The 25161-nt window shown below is 45.0% G+C and overlaps 1 protein-coding gene across 8 annotated transcripts; it reads left to right on the top strand.

Annotated features, from left to right (window-relative positions):
* The first annotated feature begins 9799 nt into the window (after positions 1-9799).
* On the top strand, positions 9800-20719 carry SET (SET nuclear proto-oncogene). Of its 8 annotated transcripts, XM_081586905.1 has the most exons (9): positions 9858-10017; positions 11615-11617; positions 16208-16265; positions 16896-17038; positions 17378-17481; positions 17583-17696; positions 18208-18378; positions 18474-18620; positions 19833-20719. In XM_081586905.1, exons 1-9 carry the CDS (start codon positions 9900-9902, stop codon positions 19854-19856), a joined length of 882 nt encoding a protein of 293 aa, XP_081443031.1. In that variant the 5' UTR covers positions 9858-9899; the 3' UTR covers positions 19857-20719. The 8 variants fall into 8 exon arrangements, with proteins under 8 accessions (XP_081443029.1, XP_081443028.1, XP_081443031.1 ...); XM_081586903.1 differs by lacking the exon at positions 11615-11617 and having other exon boundaries at positions 9800-10017; XM_081586902.1 differs by lacking the exon at positions 11615-11617 and having other exon boundaries at positions 9857-10017; positions 19837-20719.
* The last annotated feature ends 4442 nt before the right edge of the window (positions 20720-25161 follow it).

Genomic DNA, 25161 nt, shown 5'->3' with positions numbered 1-25161 from the left:
GAGGCTCAGTTTCCTTTCTCTCAGCTCTGCAAATGTTTTTGTCTCCTAGCTCTGCGAAGTGCTGGCTCTCGCTCTTTTTTTTTTTTTAATTTGGCCAAACTGCATGGCTTGCAGGATCTTAGTTCCCCAACCAGAGATTGAACTCCACACCCAGTCCTAACCACTGGGCTGCCAAAGAATTCTTATTTTTTAAACCTGAGATTGAAGATTTTTCTTCTTAGACCAATCTTCCCTGAAGACTTAATTGAAAGAGTCTTTCCATGTTATTCTCCGTTGCAATCTTGTTTGACTGCTTTCTTGGCAGCATTCTTAATTTGGTATTACACATTCACTGTTTGTTTCCTCCTTTGCAATGTATGTCTCCCTACTCTATTACACGCTGAGACCATTGTCTCCTTGGCCTCCAGTTTACCTGTGCCAGGCCAGTGCTCACCCATGGTAGGTAGGTCATCAGTGTATGTGCCCACCTTGCATACACATAAGGGGCTTCCCTGATAGCTCAGTTGATAAAAAATCTGCCTGCAATGTGGGAGACCCTGGTTGGATTCTTGGGACGGGAAGATTCACTGGAGAAGGGATAGGTTACCCACCTCAGTATACTTGGGCTTCCCTAGTGGCTCAACTGGTAAAGAATCCACCTGCAAAGTGGGAGACCTGGGTATGATCCCTGGGTTTGGGAAGATCCCCTGGAGAAGAGAAAGGCTACCCCCTCCAGTATTCTGGTCTGGAGAATTCCATGGACTGTACAGTCCATGGGGTCGCAAAGAGTAAGACACGATTGAGTGACTTTCACTTCACTTCACTGCATACACATAACATGGGATGATTACAATACTGGCCACACCTGGTTATTGTGAGGCTTCAGGGCATCTGGCACCTGAAAGAGCTTAATAAAAGGTATCTGTCATTAAAGTATCTGGTTCTGAGCATGCTTTTTGTGTTTTGGGGCTAGTGTGACCCTACAGAGGGAGACTGGGAGTAAAGCAAGTGGATATTCACCATTCCAAATGTTACCGTTTGCATTATACAGATTACAAACAAACAGCTGTGGTTCAGAAAGAAAGAATGATTTGCTGTGCAGCTGAGTATATAGATTTGTTTTGTTTTTAGAAAGCAAATCAGAACTTAATACATGAAGTGCCCTTCAATCAGTTACCTTGTCAGGTTATCAGGTATGTATGTATTCTGGGGCTAGAGTTTAATTCTGTGTGGTAACAGTTTCTTCTGGAACAATCTTTTTAGTTTGATGGCCCTCAGAAATAAAAATATCCTGTCCCTTGAAGATGGATTTGATTTTGAGAGTCCAGAGTTATTCAGAGACAAAATAATGATTAAATTAGGATTTAAAAGGTTGATCTTTTTTGATTTATAAAATGGGTTGTGAATACTACTTTTGTTCCAGTTCATTTAAAAGAATAAACCCATGAGAATGCCCTCAAAATTTCTGAAAATTGAAGCAAAATGAAAGAAGCCAGTTTCACCACATATTAAGAAATAAAGTAAAGCCAGACATATTTATGAAATGCCCAGAAAATGCAAATTTATAGAGACACAAAGTGGTTGCCTAGGGCTGGGGGTGAGAATGGCATGAGGTTTCTTTTGGGGGTGATGGAAATGTTCTAAAATTGGATTGTGGTAATGGTTATACGGCTTTGTGAATTTACCAACAATCATTGAATCGTATGCTTAAAATGAGGGAAATATATGGCATATAAATTACACCTAAATGAAACTATTAAAAAAAGAGAAAATAAAATAATAACACAGAATGTGGAATTGATACTGGGATAATCACAGCATGCATGCATGCTAAGTCACTTTAGTCATGTCCAACTCTTTGTGACCCCATGGACTGTAGCCCGCCAGGCTCCTCTGTCCATGGGATTCTCCAGGCAAGAATACTGGAGTGGTTTGCCATGCCCTTCTCCAGGGGATTTTTCTGACCCAAGTATCAAACTCACGTCTCTTATGTCTCCTGCATTGGCAGGTGGATTCTTTACCACCAGTGCAACCTGCGAGGCCCTGGGATAATGATCGGTATCAATTTAACTGAACAGCAAGTCCAGAGACAGACTTAAGTATATGTTTAATGTATATCAAAAGCAATATTTCAGAACGGAGTAGAATACTTAAATTGCTCAGTAAACAGTGTGCCCTCAAATCCTTTTGAACACATGCACTCCACTAGTCTATGAATTTTGTTTTTTTTTTTAATATTTATTTACTTGGTTGCATGCAAGAGACCCTGGTTTGATTCCTGGGTCAGGAAGATCCACTGGAGAATAAATAGATTACCCACTACAGTATGCTTGGGCTTCCCTGGTGGCTCATCTGGTAAAGAATCTGCCTGCAATACAGGAGACCTGGATTCGATCCCTGGGTTGGGAAGACCCCCAGAGGAGGGAACAGCTACCCATTCCAGTATTCTGGCCTGGAAAATTCCATGGGCTGCATAGTCCATGGGATCGAAAAGAATCAGACACGACTGAGCCACTTCTACTTTCACCAGGCCTTAGTTGCGGCATGTGAAATATTTAGTTGCAACATGTGGGATCTAGCTCCCCGACCAAGGATCAAACCCGGGACCCCTGCATTGGGAGCGCAGAGTCTTAGCCACTCGACCACAGGGGAAGTCCCTAATCTTTGAGATTTGAGTGATAGAACTATATCGTTTTCATTTGTGCAACTATAAGGCCTAGCTTAGTGCCTGACCACATATAATATCCATTCCTCAAAAGGATGAGCCATAAATTCCTTGCAGCTTTCAAAGTCTCAGGCAAGGGAATTCTCATCTTTTAAAGAAAAGATTCCTTGCAAATACTGTCCCCAGACCAAAGCTTCTCTGTCTAAAATGTACATCCAGACCTCCTTGATGGTCCAGTGGTTAAGAATCTTCCTGCCAATGCAGGGGATATGAGTTTGATCCCTGGGCTGGGATGATCCCACAAGCCATGGGGCAAGAAAGCCCATGGGCCACAACTACTAAGCCCATGCTCTAAAGCCGGTGAACTGCAACTACTGAAGCCTATGCCCTGCAACAAGAGAAGCCACCGAAAAGACAGTCCAGTGCACTGCCGCTAGAGAGCAGCCCCCCTTACAACTAGAGAAAGCCTGGGCGCGGCAATGAAGACCTGAAAGTACATCCATTCTACTTGGAACTCTTTCTTTTTTTTTTTTTTTAACTCCAACAACTTTATTGAGATATACTTCACATGCCATAGGCTTCCCTGGTGGCTCAGACAGTAAAGCGTCTGTCTGCAATGCGGGAGACCTGGGTTCGATCCCTGGGTCGGGAAGATTCCCTGGAGAAGGAAACGGCAACCCACTCCAGTACTCTTGCCTGGAAAATTCCATGGACAGAGGAGCCTGGTAGGCTACAGTCCATGGGGTTGCAAAGAGTTGGACACAACTGAGCGATCTTTCTTTCTTTCCTTCACATATCATATGTCAGTTGTTTAAAATGTATGGTTCAATGATTTTTAGTATATTCACAGAATTGTGCAATCAACACAACTAATTTTAAGACATTTCATCACCCCGAAAAGAAATCCCATACCATCCACTCAATTATTGCTGATCCAGCTTACATCTCACCTTCTCTGATTTCTGCCAGTAGATTTGTTTGATTCATTTTCTCTAGTCCTATAGAACTATGTTCATATCTATTATAGTTTTTGATATGAACTAGATCTCATTCAGGACAGAGGCATGTCTTAATCAGCTGTGAGTTTTGTATGCTCAATATAGAATACTACAGGGACCCTATCACTACCCACAAGTCCTACAAGACCAGAGCCTCTAATACTAGCTGAACTCAGCAGCCATCAGGTACCCCATTTCAATGACCCGACCTCCTTGCTTCTCCTGGAACATGTTTCTGCCTTAGGACTTAGTCTTTTTCGTTTCTCTGTCTAGAATGCTCTTTCCCTGAAGGTCACAAAGGCTGCTACTCACTTCTTTGAGGTCTTTCCCCAAATGCCAGCTCATTAGAAAGGCCTTACCTTATTATCTGTATTTGTTCATAGAACTTTTAATAATCATTGCTGCCTGGCATATATTAGACATTCAATAAATATTGACTGATTAAATGAATGAATACAGTTCCATGTAAGCAAAGTTTCTTTTAAATATATTAATTACAGTATTTCTTTTGTCAACATTATGAATCGTAGCACCAGTTCTATTGAAAACAAAAGTGATACGTAAACACTTATTTGGGTAAAATTAAACCTTATGAACCTCAGTTACTCAGTGAGAGATGGCTTATGTCTCATCCATTCTTACATTTGCTATCACTCTTAACTGGAGCTTTCTCATAAAAAGACTAAATCAGCATATATTGACTAAAATTGTAATTCGAAAAGATATATGCACCCCTATGTTCACAGCAGCACTATTTACGATAGCCAAGACGTGGAAGCAACCTGAATGTCCATCATTAGATGAAGAGATAAAGAAGATGTGGTATATATATATACAATGAAATACTACCCAGCCATAAAAAAAAGAATGAAATAGTGCCATTTGCAGCAAGCTGGATGGACCTAGAGATTACCATACTAAAGTGAAGTGAGTCAGAAAGGAAAGACAAATATCATATGAAATCACTTATATGTGGAATCTAAAATATGACACAGGGAATTCCCTGGAGGTCCCAGTGGTTAGAACTCAGCACTTCCACTGCTGGGGGGCCCCAGAGAGGGTGGCACAAACTCCCCGGTTGGGAAACTAAGATCCTGTAAGTCACGCAGTGAGGTCAATTAATTAATTAAATATAAATAAAATAAAATACAACACAAATGAACTTATTAACAAAACAGACTCACAGACCACCAGGGAAGTCCTCTTAATTTTCTAAGGTTTAATACAAATACTGTTGTTAACTTTTTCTAGTTTGGCCACACCACATGAGACCTCAGTTCCCTGAGCCAGGATCAAAGCCAGCCCACCCCCCACCCCCCACCTGGCCCCTGGGAGTGAAAGCACTGAGTCCTAACCATTGGACAACCAGGGAGTTTCCTACTATGAACTTTTTAATAAGTACTAAGGAGCCAGAGCACAGTATGAAGGCAATGAAAGATGTATCAAAACGGCCCTGGCACTCATTTAAGACAAAATACTGCCTTAATCTCTGTGTCTCCTCTGTGTAGTATGACAGGAAATCTAGCAGGAAATGACCAGAGATGATTGCCTGGGGTTCTACCATCTCATAGACAACCCTTGGTGTGCTGTGGGCTCACCTGGCAATCGTGCTCTGGGTGGTAACCCATTTGTACCATATTAAGGCCAGCATTGGTGCAGAGGAATCAGAAAGACACTGGTTTTTTGTTTTGTTTTGTTTTTTTCACAGTGATGCCAAGACCATTCAATGGTGTAAGAATGTTGCTGTTCACTTGCTAAGTCATGCCCATCTCTTTTTGACCCCCTGGACTGTAGCCTGCCAGGCTCCTCTGTCCATGGGATTTCCCAGACAAGAATACTAGAATGGGTTACCATTTCCTTCTCCAGGGGATCTCCCTGATCCAGGGATCAAATCTTCATCTCCCCCATTGGCAGGCGGATTCTTTACCATTGAGCCACCAGGGAAGACACTGATTTGTTTGTTTATTATTATTATTCCACGCCACAAGGCATGATCTTAGTTTTCTGACCAGCCTGTGCACCCTGCATTGCAAGCAGAGTCTTAACCACTGGACCACCAAGGAAATCCAGAAAGATATTTGTTTGAATCCTGACTCTTCTAACCCTGTTCCTTTGATTTTTGGACAAGATTCTCTGAGTGTCAATTTTTCATTTGGTTTGATTCTCCCATCTGTAAAACAAGGACATAATACTGTCCTAGAAAGGTTGATAGGAGGGTTTAAAAGAATAATACTATTGAAATCCTCTCATACAGCTATGAGTATTAGGGGTATTTTGGAAAATTCTGGTTCCCAGAGGCAGCCTGGCCTCAGGGTTATGGAACACATGATCCTGTCAACTTTTGGGTGGGGCGGAGGGAGGCCTTTGCCTTGCCACCTTTTCTGCAGCCAGTTCTGGAGCAGAGTTACACTTACACGTTGCCTAGTAACACCTCTGGGAATCCAGGAAGTTCAAGTTTTGGAAGCTGTGGAGGAAAGAAAAGGTGGGGTCTTGCATGTTTGAATTTAAACTGACAAGTCCCCAGTAGGTGCTGCACTTAGATGATTTAAGTGACTCCAAGTACCAGAGCTCAGGCAATCTTTTGTTTTGCTTTAATGTGATACATACACAGGGCTTTCCCTGGTGGCTCAGTGGTAAAGAATCCGCCTGCCAATGCAGGGGATGTGGGTTCTATCCTGGGTCGGGAAGATTCTCCTGGAGAAGGAAACGGCAACCCATTCCAGTATTCTTGCCTGGGAAATCCCATGGACAGAGGAGCCTGGCAGGCTATAGTTTATGCGGTGGCAAAAGAGTCAGGCACAACTTAGCGACTAAACAACATAGATACAGAAGGTTCAAAATGTACAACAAGGTGAAGAGTGAAACATTTCCCTGTATCCCTGTCCTGTCATTTCTCACCACCCAGTTCCCTCCCCAGGGATGACCAAGTTATCACTGTCACAGGAGTCCTTTAAGAGCTATTACAGGTATACAGGCAAATAAGTGAATGTGTATTTTTTTCCTACCCTCCCTTTTACGCAAATGGTAACATACTACCTACTTGGTAGGACTTTGCTTATTTCACTTCACCAGCTGTCTCTGATTCCCCATTTGATTCCATGATTGCAGGTCACTCCACTGTATGGGTTACCCCTTTTGGTTCCCTGAAGCTAAAAGAAGTCATTAGGTTGTTTCCAATCTTTCACTTTTATGATGTTGCAATGAATTGCCTGGCACAGGTGCCATCTCATTTACCTATAGGATAAATACCTAGGAGAATTTCTAGGTCAAGGGTATGTACGTCTGCACTTTTGATAGTTACTCTGAAGGTTAGATTGCCCTTCAAAGGGACTGTATCTATTTAAGGGGCCATCTTCCAGGTAAGGTGTTTTTAAACTTTTGGATCTCAGATTGGAGGGTTAAAAAAAAAAGGAACCTCAAGATAGCTGGCGTCTATATGGGTCTCAAGAAGCTCCTTTTGCTACTCCTAGTTGACCCCTTTGTTCTTTGTTTCTAAAAACTGAGCCAGTGCAGAATCCTGTTAGTATACACCCTCTGGCTGCTACAAGCAAGGGATTTAGGGTTTGCTCCTCAACTTCCAGAACTGTCCTTTGCTGATACTTCCAGAAACCTGCAGCTAGGGTATCTGTCCTCTCTTCTTGCACACATCCTGCTCCTTCTCCACTGCTCTGACCATCCAGCCACCTATTCTGTGGCTTGGGGGTTAGCTGACTCCCAGTTTCATCAAAAGAAAGTTTTTGTTTTCCACAGTTTTTTTTAAGGACAATTTCTTTGGTAAAAACAGGGAAAAAAAATGACTGACTGTCCTTATATCGAAAATCCTAAAACAAAGAGGCTAGTATTATTATCATCCATTTTACAGGTGTGGACACTGACACTTAGGCTGATTAGAAAGTGCATCCCTCTGAGAAAGTGACCCCAGAACTGTGGTTCCCACCATCACTCAGTTATTCCACCCATGACCTTAAGTAAATCCCTTCTCTCGGGTCTCAGTTTGCCCACCTGTGAAACCAACACACTTGAGACTTCCAAAATGTCTTAAGAAGAAGCCCAAAGTTCCCCAGAAGCTGTCAGAGAAGGTGAGCAAGAGCTGGTGATGGTGGTGTGCAGTCTTCCACCAGAAAACAGCTCAGCTTTTTGTCAGTGTTGACATCACTGATTTATGCTGATTTGTTAAAAGGGTAATTAATTGGTGAAAAAAAAAGAAAAAAATTTGCACTATCTCAGAGGTTTGAAACTCATGGCTCATAGGCTGAGAGTGGCCTGACAACAGGCTTTATTTGGTCCACAAAGTGTTTTTTTTTTTGAATATATAATATATTTATTTATTTGGCTGTGCCGAGTCTTGGTTGCGGCATGTGGGATCTAGCTCCCTGATTAAGGATTGAACCTGGGCCCCCTGCATTGGGAAGGCAGAGTCTTAGCCACTGGACCACCAGGGAGTGCCACAAAGTATGTTTTTAAAAGTTTAAACTAAAAAAAAAGTTTAATTAGAGGATGAGATGGTTGGATGGTATCATCAACTCAAGGGACATGAGTTTGACCAAACTCCAGGAGATAATGAAAGACAGGGAAGCCTGGTGTGCTGCAGTCCATGGAGTCAAGAAGATCAGACATGACTTAAAGATTGAACAAACAAAACAAAAAGAATAGAGATTTCATATAAAAATGTGTATCTCTGCCTGCTCTTGAGAAGAATCAAAGGTATGGCAGCTTGGGGTTCACAAACCCAAGAACAAGGACATAATACTGTCCTAGAAAGGTTGATAGGAGGGTTTAAAAGAATACATTGGTGTAGCAAACCCCAGATCCAGAAACTGGATCTCCAGGAAGCACTCTATAAGGCCCTAAATGCCCACTTTAGATGATGTCCCTCCCCAGGACAAAGGTAACCACATTCAAACTTCTAATAGCATAGATCAATTTCGCCCATTTTTCTGCTTTATATAAGTGGAATCACACAGCCTGTCCTATTTCGTGCCTTGTGTCTTTCACGCAACATTCTGTCTGCAGGCTGCATTCTCATTAAGGATGTAGCTGTAGTTCATTTGCTTTCATAGTTTTATCACGTTCCATTGTACTTATCTCACAATCTATTTATTCGGCTGTTGGTAGACACCTGTATCCTTTCCAGATCTTGACTATTATGAATCTCGCTGCTATAGACATTCTTGTGCACATTTATCATGCCTATTGGTGCACACAGGTATGCATTTCTGTTGGGCATGCAGCCAGCTGTACAACTGCTCTGCATTGGTAGACCTCCACATGGTTTTCCAGAGTGGTTGTATCAGCCTACCTTTCTTCAGCTGCTGTGAATTCCAGTTGCTTCCTTACTCAGTTATTACCTGAGAAGCTCTGAAAGGCATTGGGTTTGGGGACCCCCAGACAAGATGCCTTCTACAGGTTCTTTTAACTTTTTTTTCCCCTAGTTAATTTATTGATTTGACTGTGCTGGGTCTTAGCTGTGGCACTCAGGATCATTAATTGTGACATGCCAACCCTTAGTTGAGGCCTTGTGGGAGCTAGTTCCCTGACCAGGGATTGAACCTGGGCCCCCTGCATTGGGAGCATGGAGTGTTAGCCACTGGACCACCAGGGAAGTCCCAACAGGTTTTTCAACCTCTTAATCTTCTAATCGTATCTGAAAGAATGAATGGCTGCACCCAGTTGTCTCAAGGATAACTGCTTTTGCTCTTCCTTTGTAATTTTTGACTGGATTCCTTTAACATTCACTTATTCCTCCAAGCTGAGATCTAACTACCTGGGAAGTAGTTAGCCAGACATGGTGGTGGGAGTGGAGAGACCGAAGAATGTTACAGGCTGAGGTGAGGCAAGAGCACGTTGAAATCCTCGCGAGGCCAGAGGAAAAAAAGCCAGGTCCAAGTTCTCAATGAGGGCAGTGCTGCCTCCAGAGAAGATTTGAGAAAGGACTGGGGGATGGGTCACTGGGGTTTCAAGTCGAGACCAAGAGGGTCCTAGAAAGAAAAGAAATGCTTCCTGCCCAAGGAAAACACCTTCCCAACCCACCCAAGGCCTAGAAAGCCCTTAGAGAGAAAGAGCAGGGAAAAAGAAGTTGATCTTGATTGGAGGGTGGGTGGCAGGGGGGTGGGGTGTGTCCCACTGTCTCTTAAATATCCCCTCCAGGCACATTCCCAGCATATTTAAACCTCTGTCACCTGGGACAGCTTCAGTTCTCTGAGCTCGCAGTACCTCTCTCTTCCCCTGGGAGGATTCTTGGCTTTTTTTTCCCCAGCATGGCCCCCAAACACCAGTCTTCTCTTCCACCCCAAGCGAAGAAACTGAAGAAAGCCAGGCCTACTCCTGCTTCCAGGCCAGACGAGGCATCTGCTTCTTCAAACTTGCCGAAGGAAGGTACGTCCCAGGGCCATAGTTTACTGGAGATTTAAGGGATCTGCAAGGATTGACTTTTAGGTGATTTCCCCCTGCCCCTCAAACCTTTTGAGTTGTGACTGCAAACTCCCCTGAAGGGTTGTCAGCATGGGGCACATGGGTTGGGTTTACGTTTAGAAAGAACCAGAAGGGGTGAAAAGTGGGAGGCCTGGAGCACATGTGAGTTCAGTCCTGGCACTGACCCCACACCTACGTTCCAGCCCGCAAACTCTTTCCTTTCGTTTCTTAGTTCAAAGGCACCAGCAGCCAGCCTGAGGCTGGTGGAAATGTAGGTGACCCCTCTCCTCTCCTCCACAGCCTTCAGATCCATCCACTTCTCTTTCCTGCTGTTGCCGCCAGCCTGAAACTCTGGCCGGGATTACTGCTACCTCTTCCTCATCTTGCTTCCGGCTTCCTCCTCCTTCCTTCCAGCCACTGCAAAGCCAATCACGTGACTCCCAGGTCTTCCTAGCCTTCCTATTGCCCTGGAGGTATGGACTAAGACTTCCGGGGCGCTGCCCACCTGGTCTCTGAGGACCTCTCCTGGTTCAGGCTCTCTCAGCACCTTTACCCTGTTTTCATCTCCTGGGGCTCCTCTCACCTTGGGGCCTGGAAAACCCACAGTCCTCTGCCTGGGTCACTCCCCTCTCCCTACCTGTGCATTTCTTCTCCTTCTGCAGTTTCCTACTGAAAAGTTACTTTTGGGGTTATTCTCCTTTGAGCCACAGCTGCTAGGTGGCCCCTAGCAGGAGCCCCCATCTGACCCTGCAGCACCCAGTCACCCCAGTCTGGCCTTTACATTGTAATTGTTGGTTTCATGGTCTGCCCCACCCCCGCATTAACCCTTAACTTGGAGGTGAGGGCTGTGTTTTGCAGACACAGGGCTTGGAGTGGAGCACAAAGTGCATTGTTCTGGTGATGAGGCCTCCCTGATAGGGGTGTGGTGGAGTGTTCTGGGGGCGGGGTTGGGGGGGTTGGGTTTGGATAGGTCCTAGAAGGCAGGAAAGCACTGCTCCAGGAAGTGACTGTAGGCTGGCTCAGTGCAGAGCCGAGAGACTTGGAGCCGGTGAATCTTCCTAATTTGCTGACCTGACTGAGGTCCAGCTTTGCTTGTGGAAGGAGCACTGGATAGAGTCCTCATTGCAGAACTCCTGTAGGTTTGTTGGGTGATGTGGCAAGTTTAAATTTAAGGAGTCTCTGTCAATCCTCTTCCAAATGAGATGCAAAGACCTCCTGCCCAGCTGATATACCCCGACGTGGTCAAGCTGGAAAGCCAGGGTTTGCGGCCTGGCTGTGTCCAGCTGTGTGACCATGTTGGGCAAGCGACATAACCCATGCTTCTTTCCTCTTCTGTAAAATGGACTCAACAGTATGTTAAGCTTGCTGTGAGGCTGAAGTGGAAGTGAAACACAAAACAGCAATTGGCTCATAATCAGTGCTCTTGAGACGGATAGTAAATTCCTTCCCACTTGTGAGCAGCAAAATGTGGATGAGTCCTTCTGGTCGCCTTCTGTTTAGCTTCTTGGGAGAACTAACAGGACCAGAAGGGATGGCAAGGTGTAACCACAGTCCCTCCAAGGTGGTTCATCCTGGGACACTGCTGTCTTGTAGGGAATGCCAACTTTGCTCTGTTCCAATCTTTAAGTTGTGGGGTTCTCCTCCTTCAAAGAAAGCTGGGAAGGAGAGGAGAGAAGAATTCTGAGAGTGAGGTGAGAGGCCAAGGAGAGAATGCTGAGCTCCTGATGTTGGAGGGGGCGAGACCATGGAGAATAATTCACAGTGGGTGAATTATCTCTTGGTGTGTCCATGCCACTCCCTTGTTTACTGAAACTCTTGCCCTTTTTTGCTTTCTCTTTCTCTTCTACTTCCTAGTGTGTGCTCTTTGAATTCATCTTGAGGAGTGCTGTGGGAAAGGTCAGGAAGAACGGGATGGTCATAAGGGCTCGGATGGAAACCTTGAAAGCCCATTGCCTAATCAGAAAGCTTTGGAAGGCTCCCTGGAGCCGCTGCCCATACAGGAGAAACACCAGTAGATCTGGTACTCAGGAGATGCTCTGGGTCACTGGTACCAAGCAGTGAGAGCAGGCTTAGTGTATGAAAGCAGTAGCCTTTAGCACAGTGTTTTTCAGAACTTTTCATCCCACTGTGGATTATGAAATTATTTTAGTTGATAGTGACCTGCATATAAAGAAAATAAAATAGATTAAGAGAGTCATCACACTCAGTGAGGGTAAGCATTGTTTTGTTTGTAGGTATGTTTGTGTGTGTGTACACATGCTCAGTTGTGTCTAAATCTTCGCAACCCCTTGGATTGTAGCTCTCCAGACTCAGTTCATTGGATTTCCCAGGCAAGAATACTGGCGTGGGTTGCCATTTCCTTCTTCAGGGAATCTTCCCCACCCAGGGATCGAACACAACGTCTCCTGCTTGGCACGTGGATTCTTTACCACTGAGCCACCTGGGAAAGCCCACCTTACTGTAGTTTGTGTCAAAAACTCTATCCTTAGTGCAGGGGTTTTGTTCTTCATTAGCCTCTGTTCTGCCACATGTATCAAAAAAGTTGAGTTCATCCGTGAAATGAGGATATTAATACCTATCTTGTATTTTGTGAGGATTAAAAAAGAAGGAAATGCATATACTTATTACAGTCTTCAGCAGTGGGAGCCTGGTTCTTCCCATGCTACATGCTTCAGCAGTGCACTGGAGCCTGGTATTTCTTTCCAGCTCTATTCAGTGGCATCAAAGCGGTAGCAGGAAATTTGCCTTGGTGAGAGTATTTATACACCACTGAAGTCAGCCAATGCTACAGTCAGGGTTTTTTGGTGTGTATTTTTTCTCCTCTGGGAGCTGTCTGTCAAAGTTTCCCAGCTTCTTATTGGTGCTAATAATTCTTCCCTTAAAAAGCCTCCAACTGGGACAGGTCTGGATTGAGCTAATTGAGACTAGGGTTTGGAGGAGAAAGATTAATTTCTGGGTTTTGAGGAAAGTCCCAAGAAGATGTCTGTTTTCTCTACCCATGGACTGTCCGCCATTTAACATTTGTCGGTCACCCACCAATGGATGAGCTTGAACATTAAAGACGCTGCTTGAACATTAAAGACGCTGCTTGAGCTTTAAGAGCTGATAGTAAAGTGTGACTCCTGGGAGGCAAGTAATCCAACCCCTGGTTTTGGTTACAAATACCCAAAGAGATTTCAGGCCTTCTGCGGTCCACGTCTTGGGGCCCTGCTGGACAGAGTAGAGCCTTGAGTAGTTCATGTACATTACTTGGAAAGCACATAGTTGAAATAGAAGTGCCTTAGCCTTCGTGTTTCAGGGCTTGACCTCTAAAGGAGGCCTTGTTGATCCTCTCTGACACAGTGAAATTAAATTTAAAATGAACACTTTCGACCCCATCTTCCAGTTGTTCGGCCTCAGTGCGACGCAGGCGCAGTTAGCTGGGATTCGCGCTTAGTGCTCTGTCCGGTTTCTTGTAAGGTCTGTGAATTACGTACTGAATTGGGCCAAAAGGACCCACAGCTGAATGTGGCTCCTCCATACCTTCAGGGGACTTCCACTTTGTTAGTCTTCTGTGAAGTTTGTAATTTCCTAGCAGAAATAGGTTATTCACAGAGAGCAAACGACTTGCCCAGGTGTACACAGCCTGCTGGGCAGAGCTGAGACTAAGAACCAGGAAAAGGCCCTGTGCCCTGTGGACTGGGCAGCTTCCGGCTTTGCTAATGACAAGCCTGAATCCGAAGGCAGCTTCCCCGTCTGGGAAATAGGATGGAGGTACCGTGCCGCCTTGCTTCACCCGCGAAAAGGGGCGCCCCAGTGAACCCAGGGTGTATATATTTCTGGGCCGGATATTCTGAAGCCAGGGTACTCCGAGGCCTGCCCTTTTTTGGAGGGGGGTGTCTGCGGACACCCCTCTCCCTGCGTACCCCCGGCGGAGGAGGGAAGCCGCTTCAGCCACCACGCGACGGCACCCACCCGGGAGCCTTCGCGCAGCCCGGCGAGGCCCCGCCTCTCGGGCCGCCGCGCGCCCGCAGCACGCAAATGTCCCGGGTCGGGCTGGAGAAGGGGAAAGCGGGGGAGGGGAGCGCAGCGCCGGGGGGCCGGGCCCCGTACGTCGCGGCGTTCCTTCCTCCCGCCTCTTCGCCAAGCCCTGTGTCTCCTCGCCGCCGCTCCGCCCCCCTGGGTCCCGGCGCCCTCAGCCAATGACGAGGCGGCGCGAGCCTCTTCGGCCGGGGGCGGGGCGTGCGCGCGAGGCCTGGCGCGCCTGCGCCCTGCCGCCCGCCCCTCGCCGTGAGGAGGAGGAGGTGGAGGAGGAGGCGGCTCGGGGAGATCGAGCAGCGAGCTGGAGCGCGGAACGCGAGTAAGGGAGCCTAGCCGCCTGCCCGCCCGCCCGGCACCGCCGCCGCCTCTCCTCCGTAAGCAGGAGCCCGGGCCGGGGCCCGGCACGCCGCCCGCCCCTCACCACAGCCCCTCCCTCGTCGTCAGGCCGCGAGGGCAGCGCGCGCGAGCCCAGGGGGAGGGACAGCGAGCGAGCGAAAGAGCGCCGGGAGGAGGCGGCCGGACCGAGCGAGCGCCCGCGCGTGTGGCGTGAGGGGAAGCCGCTGCCCGCCCCCCCCTTCGCCTTCCCTTCTCTCCCCCTCCCCGCTCCCCCCCCGACCGCGGAGCAGCACCATGTCGGCGCCGGCGGCCAAAGTCAGTAAAAAGGAGCTCAACTCCAACCACGACGGGGCCGACGAGACCTCAGGTGAGGAGCAGGCGAGGCGGGGGCCGGCCCGCGCCGCCATCTTCGCCGTCCGCCCGGCCGCAGGCCGCCGGCGGGGCCCGGGGCGCGCGGGGCGGGGGGTGGGGGGGCCCCCGCCAGGCGGACGGGCCGGCGCGCGCCTCGGCGCCCTTTTTTTTTTTTTTTGTGCGCGCGAGGCCCGGGGCCGGGTGGCGCCGCGGCGGCGAACGGCGCTGCGAGGCGGGGGCGCTGCGGCCTGCTCGGCGCGGGCGGAGGAGACCCCCCCTTTCCTCTCCCCCCTCCCTCGCTCTCCTCCCCCTCCCTCCCTCCCGAGAAGCCTCTCTTTATTGTGCTCCGCCATGATGCCTCGCTCCCATCAGCCGCCGCCGCCGCCACATGGTGCGGCCGGACGCGGCCCCGCGCCCGGGCCTTCGCGCGGCTATCCCCCCTCACCCCGCCGGCCCCTCCGCGCCCGGCCCCGCGGGCGGCGCCCCCCGCACCCCTAACCCGGAGGCCGGCCCCGGCGCGGCCCTCGGCCTCGGCCTCGAGCTGGGGCGGGGTGGGGGCGCGGAGAAGCACGCGGCTGGTGGCGCCGCGGCCCCGGGGCCGCTCGGAGGATGCTCTGGCCGGCCCCGGGCCATCCCCCACGTGGGGTGGCCAACCCCTTGGCGGCAGCGCGCTGAGAAACCCGGCCCGGCGGCCCCGGGGTGTCGGAGGAGGGTCTTTACAATGGGTTGTTGGCAAAACCTACTGGCCTTGTCCGTAAAGGCTTTTCTCGGCAGGGGGGCTACACCAACCCGGGCTGGTTGCCGGAAATGAACCGCGCGATCCGGCGCCTTCACGCCCACTTAGCTTTGTAGGTTTTGCGGTCTTCACCCGACAAAAGGGCACCTTTCTCTTCGCACCCCCCCCCCGCCACACTTTCTTCCTCTCGGTTCTTTGGCTCAGTTTCTGACTGCATGCTTGCTCGTTGTAAGTCTGCTCAAAAGTCGTGTGGGGCTGCCTCTGAGATTAGCCCGCCTGAAAAGGGGGTTGGAAGGTAAACTGGAATGGTTACAGTGTTAGGGTAGTTTTTTTGGGCCTTCCCCGTCTTGTAGGCACGTCTGATGTCTTAACAGTAATCGATACTGAGTAGTATTTTCAATATTATAAAAGGTGCTTCCACCATGGAGATAGGTGGTGTCCTAATTTTTGATATTGTTGTGGGCTTCCATATTCTAGCTACTCTTTTGTAGTCTTAACAGCATGATTTGTGAGCACTCTTCTAATTAAAAAGTAGTTTGTCAACTGTACGCATGAACACGTGGAGAGCATGCCTTGTAGTAGGCAGGTTTTTTTTTTAAGAGCTTTATTGATATAACTCACGTCACAGACTGTTAACATCAAGAAGGAAAACTAGTTAAATTTATCTTCAAATTTAGTATTGAGTCTTTTTCATACACCTTTTTCTTGCAGAAAAAGAACAGCAAGAAGCAATTGAACATATTGATGAAGTACAAAATGAAATAGACAGGTAAAATTTTTCTCAGTGTACTTTGAAGTTTTCTGACCTGATTATGTTTTGGGAATCATTGACAGTATGGCCAGGTAAATCTATATATACTGGCTAAGAGGAGATGACTATAACTTGGAAATATTAGGATACAGTGTTATTTTTTCTGTGATATATTTGTAGGCCACCAAAAAGTTGCTAATGAAAGTACATTGACCTTGTATAAAGATGGGGATTGCTTTCACAGGGTGAGGAATTGTTGCAGTGTGTGGACTTCTGATAGCATAATATTATGGCATTAGTGTTGCTCTGACTTGCCTAATAACTTTGTTACTTGATTGGCAGCTTTTTCTTCTTGAGAGAAACAATTAAGGTTAGCCTAGTAATGGAGTAAATAAAGTATAAAATGTTACCAAAATGCTGTTTTGGTACTTTAAGAACTGTCAGTTACCGAGTGCCTGGTGGCAAAGCAGATTAGATTGCCATCTCAATTTTGAGTTGAGTCTGACTGCAAAAATCTAAGTGATTTGGTTATTACAAATAGGTACTTTGCATTGTTCTAAGGCTAACAAGAGTCAATAATTATAATCTCAGCCGTCTTGTATTTGTTAAGTACCGTTGTTGGTCAGCGTGTCTTTTCATTTGCTTCAGACTTAATGAACAAGCCAGTGAGGAGATTTTGAAAGTAGAACAGAAATATAACAAACTCCGCCAACCATTTTTTCAGAAGAGGTCAGAATTGATCGCCAAAATCCCAAATTTTTGGGTAACAACATTTGTTAACCATCCACAAGGTATGTGATGGCAGGGCATTATTGAAGGATATGGGATGTCCACTTGTTGTAAAGGGGAGGGATCTTGGTTGAGGACTTGATCCCACATGTTGGTTACCTGCAGAGGTTGAAACAGGGAGAGGCTTGCAATTAATGTCTTCTATATAAGAGATCATATGCTAATGTGGGGTTGTGTTTAATTACCTGATAAAAGATGATGGTAGCTCTGACTCTGAGCCATTTGGTTATTCAGTCAATAGTGCATTTATGAAACCAAATTTGGGCAATCTTAAAGGGGATTGCTGAGTTGTTCATTTGTATAATCACTTGGTCTCCTTGCGGGTCTCCTTGCGGCTCTAGTGTCTGCACTGCTTGGGGAGGAGGATGAAGAGGCGCTGCATTATTTGACAAGAGTTGAAGTGACAGAATTTGAAGACATTAAATCAGGTTACAGAATAGATTTTGTAAGTATCTGTAACTCTATTTGTCACTATGGAAATTAACTTGAGCTTTGCTTAGAAGGGCTATTTGTTTTGACTTCTGATTCTCTTATTATTTATTGTAGTATTTTGATGAAAACCCTTACTTCGAAAATAAAATTCTCTCCAAAGAATTTCATCTGAATGAGAGTGGTGATCCATCTTCAAAGTCCACTGAAATCAAATGGAAATCTGGAAAGGTATTTGAGGACTTGTGCATTAATATTTTGTATAGATTGAGTTAGTTTAACCATTTAACTAATACTTGGTGTTTTGGTGATATGTTAAATGCAGATCCTTAAAATAAAAAGATCTGTGTTAAAGCCAAATACAATAGCTTATGGTCTTATAAGTTAATGGAGCAAGTTTTTGTAGACATGGACTTAAATCATTTTGAATTTTACATTGGTGGCTTTGTTTCCAAAAACCTATTTCTGTCTGCATTTAAGTATATGTGTTAAAAAACCAAACCTAGACAGTAACTTGCAAGAAAAGGTTGACACACACATTTGACAGCATTCTTTGCAGACTTAAAATCCTAAGGTTTCTTCTCTTTATTAATTGTACTTTTTATAACTTCAGATAAGAATAATAGTATGGATCATATTATGTCCAGATTTTGCTCTGCTTTTCGGTTAAAACCTTATTTAAGTTGTAGAGACTTGAGGTATAGAGAGCCTATATATCATAAGTTCTTCCATCTTCATTTAGGATTTGACGAAACGATCAAGTCAAACACAGAATAAAGCCAGCAGGAAGAGACAGCATGAGGAACCAGAAAGCTTCTTCACCTGGTTTACTGATCATTCTGATGCAGGTGCAGATGAGTTAGGAGAGGTCATCAAAGATGATATTTGGCCAAATCCATTACAGTACTACTTGGTGAGTTGAGAATATTCTTTTATTCAAGGTTGTACTTGTTTCACTTGTTTGAAAGTGAGTTGTTAAGGTAACCTTTGGTTTTGGTTTTTCTCTAGGTTCCTGACATGGATGATGAGGAAGGGGAAGGAGAAGAGGATGATGACGATGATGAAGAGGAAGAAGGATTGGAAGATATTGATGAAGAAGGGGATGAGGATGAAGGTGAAGAAGATGAAGATGATGATGAGGGGGAGGAAGGAGAGGTAAAAAGATTCGGTTAAATCCAAACATAATCTTCAAAGAATTCACCATGTTACTTTGGAGATTACATACATTGTGTAGTGAAACTGATTCAACTAGTTGTGGGAAGATCTGTAGAAAGGATAGGCTGTTTCCTTCAGCATTGAAGGAGATTTTGATAAGTTTGTTGTATCATTGATTTAATTAGTTCTACTTTTGTGGTTTTTATGACTAGTCAGTTATGTCATTCCCTAGCCAGTACTCAGTGAAAGCACTGTAGACATTGCAAATGCCCAAATTCTGACAAATCTCCCAGATAACAAAAATAGGCATGTTTTGGACGAGCTATTATAAAATTCTTCGAGTCAGATTGAGATAGATTAGGTTTGGGTTTGTATTACTTGGTCTGAAAGATGTCTGATTTGGTTAATGCTGGAAGTTAATACATCTGAAACATCACTAGGTCTTTCAAAAATCAGATTGGGATGCAGATTGGGAAATTCTCTGGTCCAGTGGGTAGGATTCAGCCCTCTCACTGCTAGGGTGCGGATTTGATCCCTGGTCAAGAAACTGAGATCCTGTGAGCTACGTGGCCTGAGGGGGGAAAAAGTAGTTGGTGCAGACTGGTGTATAGTTGGCCCTTCATAGTGATTGTATCTGTCGGTTCCCATTCTTCAGATTGACCCAACAGCTGACTTTTTTTCTTTTAATTCTCGAAAGTTCCAAAAAGCAGAACTTGAATTTGCTGAGTGTTGGCAACTATTTACATTGTATTCACAACTATTTACAGTGTACTGTTACAACTAATCTGGGATAATTTAAAGTACATGGGAGAATGTGAGTAGGTTGCATGAAAGTACTATGCCCTTTTATTTAAGGGACTTAAGCATTCAGAGGGTTGTATTTTGTTTTGTTTTAAAAATTTGTATTGGCTGTGCTGAGCTGTATGTGGGATATGAGCTCCCCAACCAGGGCTTGAACCTGTGTTTCTTACAATGGAAGCATGGAGTCTTAACCACTGAACTACCAGGGAAGTCCCCCTGAGGATTTTTGTATGTGGAGGAGGTTCTGAACCATCCCTCACACGTACCAAGGGACCACTGTGGAGGTTCATAAAATTCATTTCCCCTGGCATGTCATTATGTTCTGTGGGGTCCATCATGGTCCATATGAATATTGGGGACCGATCTTAGAATTAATCCTAAAGATTAACTGCCTGCTTTTTTTTCTTACAGGAAGATGAAGGAGAAGATGACTAATGGAACAATGATGGATTCCAACCTTTTTTAATTTTCTCCAGTCCCTGGGAGCAAGTTGCAGTCTTTTTTTTTTTTTTTTTTCCTCCTCTTGTGCTCAGTCGCCCTGTTTTTGAGGTCTCTTTTCTCCTTTATACCATGGTTCACAACTTATTGGGGGGGGAATACCTTGAGCAGAATTCAGTGGGAAAAGAATCTCTACCCCTTTCTGTTCCAAATTCATTTTTATCCCTTCCTGTCTCAACAAAAACTATGGAATCAACACCACCATGCTCTGTGGGAAAAAAAGAAAAACCTTCTGCTCCCTTAGCTCTGCTGGAAGCTGGAGGGTGCTAGGCCCCTGTGTAGTAGTGCATAGAATTCTAGCTTTTTTCCTCCTTTCTCTGTATATTGGGCTCAGAGATTACACTGTGTCTCTATGTGAATATGGACAGTTAGCATTTACCAACATGTATCTGTCTACTTTCTCTTGTTTAAAAAAAGAAAAAAAACTTAAAAAAATGGGGTTATAGAAGGTCAGCAAAGGGTGGGTTTGAGATGTTTGGGTGGGTTAAGTGGGCATTTTGACAACATGGCTTCTCCTTTGGCATGTTTAATTGTGATGTTTAACGGACATCCTTGCAGTTTAAGATGACACTTTTAAAATAAATTCTCTCCTAATGATGACTTGAGCCCTGCCACTCGATGGGAGAATCAGCAGAACCTGTAGGATCTTATTTGCAATTGACATTCTCTATTGTAATTTTGTTCCTGTTTATTTTTAAATTTTTCTTTTTGTTTCACTGGAAAGGAAAGATGATGCTCAGTTTTAAACGTTAAAAGTGTACAAGTTGCTTTGTTACAATAAAACTAAATGTGTACACAAAGGATTTGATGCTTTTCTCTCAGATAAACTATGACTTTTCAAGTTTGACTTGTGTAACGTTATTGTCAAACTTTTTGTCACCCTATCTTCATATTTTTTGATAACGCACTTTGCAGGATGACCTCAGGGCTATATTGATTGAGTAAAGGGATTTAATCAATGTATTAATGTCTCCATAGCTGGGAACCCATCATGGGTACAATTTGCCATCAGTTTCTGAAATTTTTCACATCATTGGGGATACTAGATTGCTGAAAACTCGGTTCTGAATGTGTTGTACCTTTGATTTGTATCTCAAATCATCATTTCAAAATACGGGCTTTTATTTACCTAGATATTAATAGTGCCTGCCACCACCATCAGACAGACCTACCTGGTGCTCCTCTGCCGAGTTAACACAGGGCAATCGTTTGCATGTCTTCACTGGCGCTGTAAGATGTGGCCGAGAAGACAGGCTTTCAGAGTAAGAAGTCCATGTTGGTGGTGAGAAACTCAGGTTAGGAGTACTTTTTATCTCAAAGTACCAGCTTTTTAGCATATAGCTCTCCAACGAGACCTGTCTGTGTGAATCCGAAGGAGATGATGGACTGCTCTATCTGCTAAATGCCATTGTGCATAAATCACATTTTGAGAAGCTACCTAATGCATAAGCTTTTTAATGCTGTAAAATATAGTAGCTAAAATTAAATGCCACTTAGCTTTTTCAGAGATGAATTAATGGACAGCCGGGTCAAATTCAAAGCTTTTTGATGTATAAAAACTTTATAAATGGAACTACTCCATCAGTAGGCAAAGTGTAACAAAAACCTGTCTAGATGGATAGTGTGTAATTTCTGCACAGGTTTCTGTAGCAAATACATCACTGTATACCGGTCAGGAATCTTGCTCCAATAAAGGAACATAAAGATTTTTTTGACTGGGGTCATTCTCCTTGTTTCATAGAGAAATGTTACTACTTGCTTTTGGATTTAGACGATAAGCTAGTTTTTCTGCTTTGTTTTTATTTGTGTTCATTGTGACTGGGAAATGGGGAGAACTGCCCCTTCAGGTAGTTCAGTAAGTATAGCATAGATCCATACGTCTACATGGAAAGGTATGTTTGGAAGGCATGGACAAATTAACTGTTATTTGACATGTAGTCAATTCCTGAGGGGATTCAGTCTTCGATTTTGAGGTCTCAACATTGGAAGGGCTTTTAGCTAGAGAAAAGGATAGTCACTTGAAGTAATATTCATAAAGTAATAACTGATTTATGTTTCACAAAGTGACATCTTAACCAAAACTGGTTTTTGTATGCTGGAGCTGTTAGGTTATTTAAAGTTTGAGAATAGATTGTGATCGTTTTGGCCACAAGACCTCTAATCATTCCGCCAGCGAGCCGGACTTCTTACCCATTTAAAGTTTGCTGTTAGGTTATTTGATGAAACTACTATGTTAATTTTGGGAGATGTGCTCAAAAGATAGGATCCCTTAAAGGGAATTTCATCCTGATTACTGAGACTACCCTTTAGATTCCCTTATGCCCAATGAAGGAGTGGTAGGCTGTGAGAAGGCAGAAGGGGCGAACTTAGTGTACTGGAAAAATGACCACAAAATAGTCTGCGTTTCCAACTGCAAGAAGAGTTTGGAGCAGGCCCTTAGGTATGTTTTGAAAACTACCAGGTGAATGGCTTAAAACTCCTTCGGTACAAGGACATATAAACAAAAAGTGAATAGTGCCTGTTTTGGTAGTTTCTCTGGGACATCTACTTGCCAAGCTGTGCTATACTCTGCTTATGAGGAGAGCTTAATAGCTACATGAATTGGGACATAGAGGACAGTAGCTTATGTGTTGTATATTTAAAAATTTCAAGGATACTTTGCAGTTGAGGTGGTCTGACTGTCATAACAGTTCCTTATGATTTCAAGCAAGTGGCTCTGAAATGCAGTTTGTAACCCTAACCTAAATGTCTTGAGCTGACAAATTTGCTTTTAACAAAATCTGGCCTACTTCACAACCATGTTAGCTGTTTGTAGGCTTCAGATGAATGTATAATTGTGTTTCTGAATTAATTTAGTAATCTTTATCATTACTGTTTGATAACGTGGTTTCATGGTTTCACTTCAGCTCATAAACAGATTTGGTTTTTCTGCGTTTCTGTCCGATTTTGCTATAAACCCTTTCTAGTTATTGCAAGGATGGAATTATTTGGAAAAAAAAAAAAGATGTTCAGGATTTCCTGAAGATTGAGACAAACTCTTTAGGAGACGAATAAATAGCAAATTATTTCAGTTGTTTAAAAGGACAACAGCTCATTTTGAAAAGTCTATACCTCACCATAGCAAAAGTCTATTCCCTTTTGTATGCATGGCTGTATTTAATGGAGATTTATAAGTTCTATTTTTAATGAATCTTGAGGGGAAAGGGACTACAGTTTTATGATGAGAATAGGAAGTGGAGGGTGTGTGCCAACTTGATTAGTTAGTGACATTGCATACTCAGATGCAAATCTAAGGGAGGCAAATCTAAATGTAGGTGGAGTGATGTGTGCCATACCCAGAAGGAAAAAGAGGTACAGAAAGGAGTAGATGTGCACTTATGTAGCCTGCTGGGACAGTTCCTTTCAAGTTGATGTTACACAACTTTAATAGTTCGTTAGCCGGAGTTGGTTTGGGCTGTTCACTATCCACTGGATGTTAAGTGTGAACCTCAGTTTTCCTAAGAATTAACGATTTTATGAAACACCATCACCCATCACACATCTAAGTAAGGTGCAGCTATCTCTTCATACTTAGCCATCAGCCCAGGGCTGTAGGTTTGTCCAGCCTGGGGTTCATTAGGAAAGGTGGGATGTATTCTGCTTTGGAACCCCTTTTTCCCTTAGTGGCCACAAAGCAGTGAAACACTTGAATGCAAACTTGAAAAATCATTGAGTTCTACCTAATTCAGGTTTCTGGCTGTAGGTTTAGGCAAATGAGCCTCAAGAGGGGAAATAGACATCCTCCTGAACAGGGACACTTTACTCATAAATTGAGGTTTTCTGAAACCCATGACCTACGTAACCTCTGTTATTTGTTAGCATCAACATTGAGCTAAGGGCACCTCAATAAACCCCACCTGAAGAGTCTACCATGTGCCTCCTAGCTTACTAGGTGTTAAATATTTGTCTAGCCTTCAACAACTCTGGTTTGTATATGTGTAAAATGTCACTTGTCTCTGATAATGAAGTCATTTCCCCCACTGAACCATGTTGCCTTTGCATATGTTGGTGTAATTTGGTTGATTTCCCATTGCGGGACTATCCCAGGATTGCCCACATTATGCCACATTTGTTAAGGAACTGGTCAAAGAGGAACTGACATGGTTTCTCCTCTGAAAGCATTGGAGGGCACCTCTTCAAAGTCAGCAAATAAGCCACCTTCAATATTTGACCCTTATTCACTTCTGGCCCTGTGGAGGAGGCTCCTTCCAGTGAAGTCCTGGCAAAAAGTGCTGGTGAGCATAGGATGACAGGGATTGGTTGAACAACCCTATGTTATTCAGTCCCTCAGTCGTGTCTCCCTGTGACCCCACGGACTGCAGCACTCCACGCTTCCCTGTCCTTCACTATCTCCTGGAGTTTGCTCCAATTCATGGAGTCAGTAATGCTATCTTACCATTTCATCCTCTGCTGCCCTCCTCTCCTTTTGCCTTCAATCTTTCCCAGCATCAGGGTCTTTACCAATGAGTCAGCTCTTCCCATCAGGTGGCCAAAGTATTGGAGCAACAACCCTAGTGTTAGTTGCTCAGTCTGGCTGGCTGGCTCTTTGTGACCCCATAGACTGTAGCCCGGCTTAGCGATTAAACCTCCGTCTCCTCCAGACTGTAGCCTGCCAGGCTCCTGTGTCCATGGGATTTTTCCATGCAAGAATACTGGAGTGGGTTGCCATTCCCTTCTCCAGACAATCCTAGACTAGCTGGCAATAAAGAACCAGGGTCCCCTAGAAAGCCATTGCCAGAATACCTAGCTCAGCCTAGTTTCCTGAGATGGTGGTTTTTTTTTTCTCCTTAAGGTTTAAATGTGTATTTTGTTTAGATGAGTGCTTTGGGGCAAAGACTGAATGAACAGCACTGGCTGAACCAGAGTTCCAGTCTAGTCAAAAGATGGAGGGGGTGGGGGGGAGGTCCTGAGAGATTTTGGATTCATTCCTAATTTGGTATCATTTGGGTAAGGCTTTACTTTCCCACGCATACATTTTTACAGTGTCTACAGACGGCCAAGACTTCTTAGGGAGCGACAGGTATGATATTAGCCCATTTTACACCAACGACATGGGAGAGAAAGAGAGATTTCTTAGGGCGGGAGCCAGGTCGTAGCGGGGTTCCGAGGAAGACGAGGCTGACCCGGCCCGGAGTGGACCGGCCACACAGGCCTTGCTCCGAGCCCGGCAGGCGGCGCTGTCCGCACCTGGGCCTGCCCCTCT

Source organism: Giraffa tippelskirchi, chromosome 4, assembly GCF_054371585.1.
Source record: "Giraffa tippelskirchi isolate mGirTip1 chromosome 4, T2T-mGirTip1v1.2.pri, whole genome shotgun sequence".
In the NCBI taxonomy this organism is placed as follows: domain Eukaryota; kingdom Metazoa; phylum Chordata; class Mammalia; order Artiodactyla; family Giraffidae; genus Giraffa; species Giraffa tippelskirchi.
The sequence above is the reverse complement of the archived record's forward strand: the minus strand, read 5'-3'. Positions and strand labels throughout refer to the sequence as shown.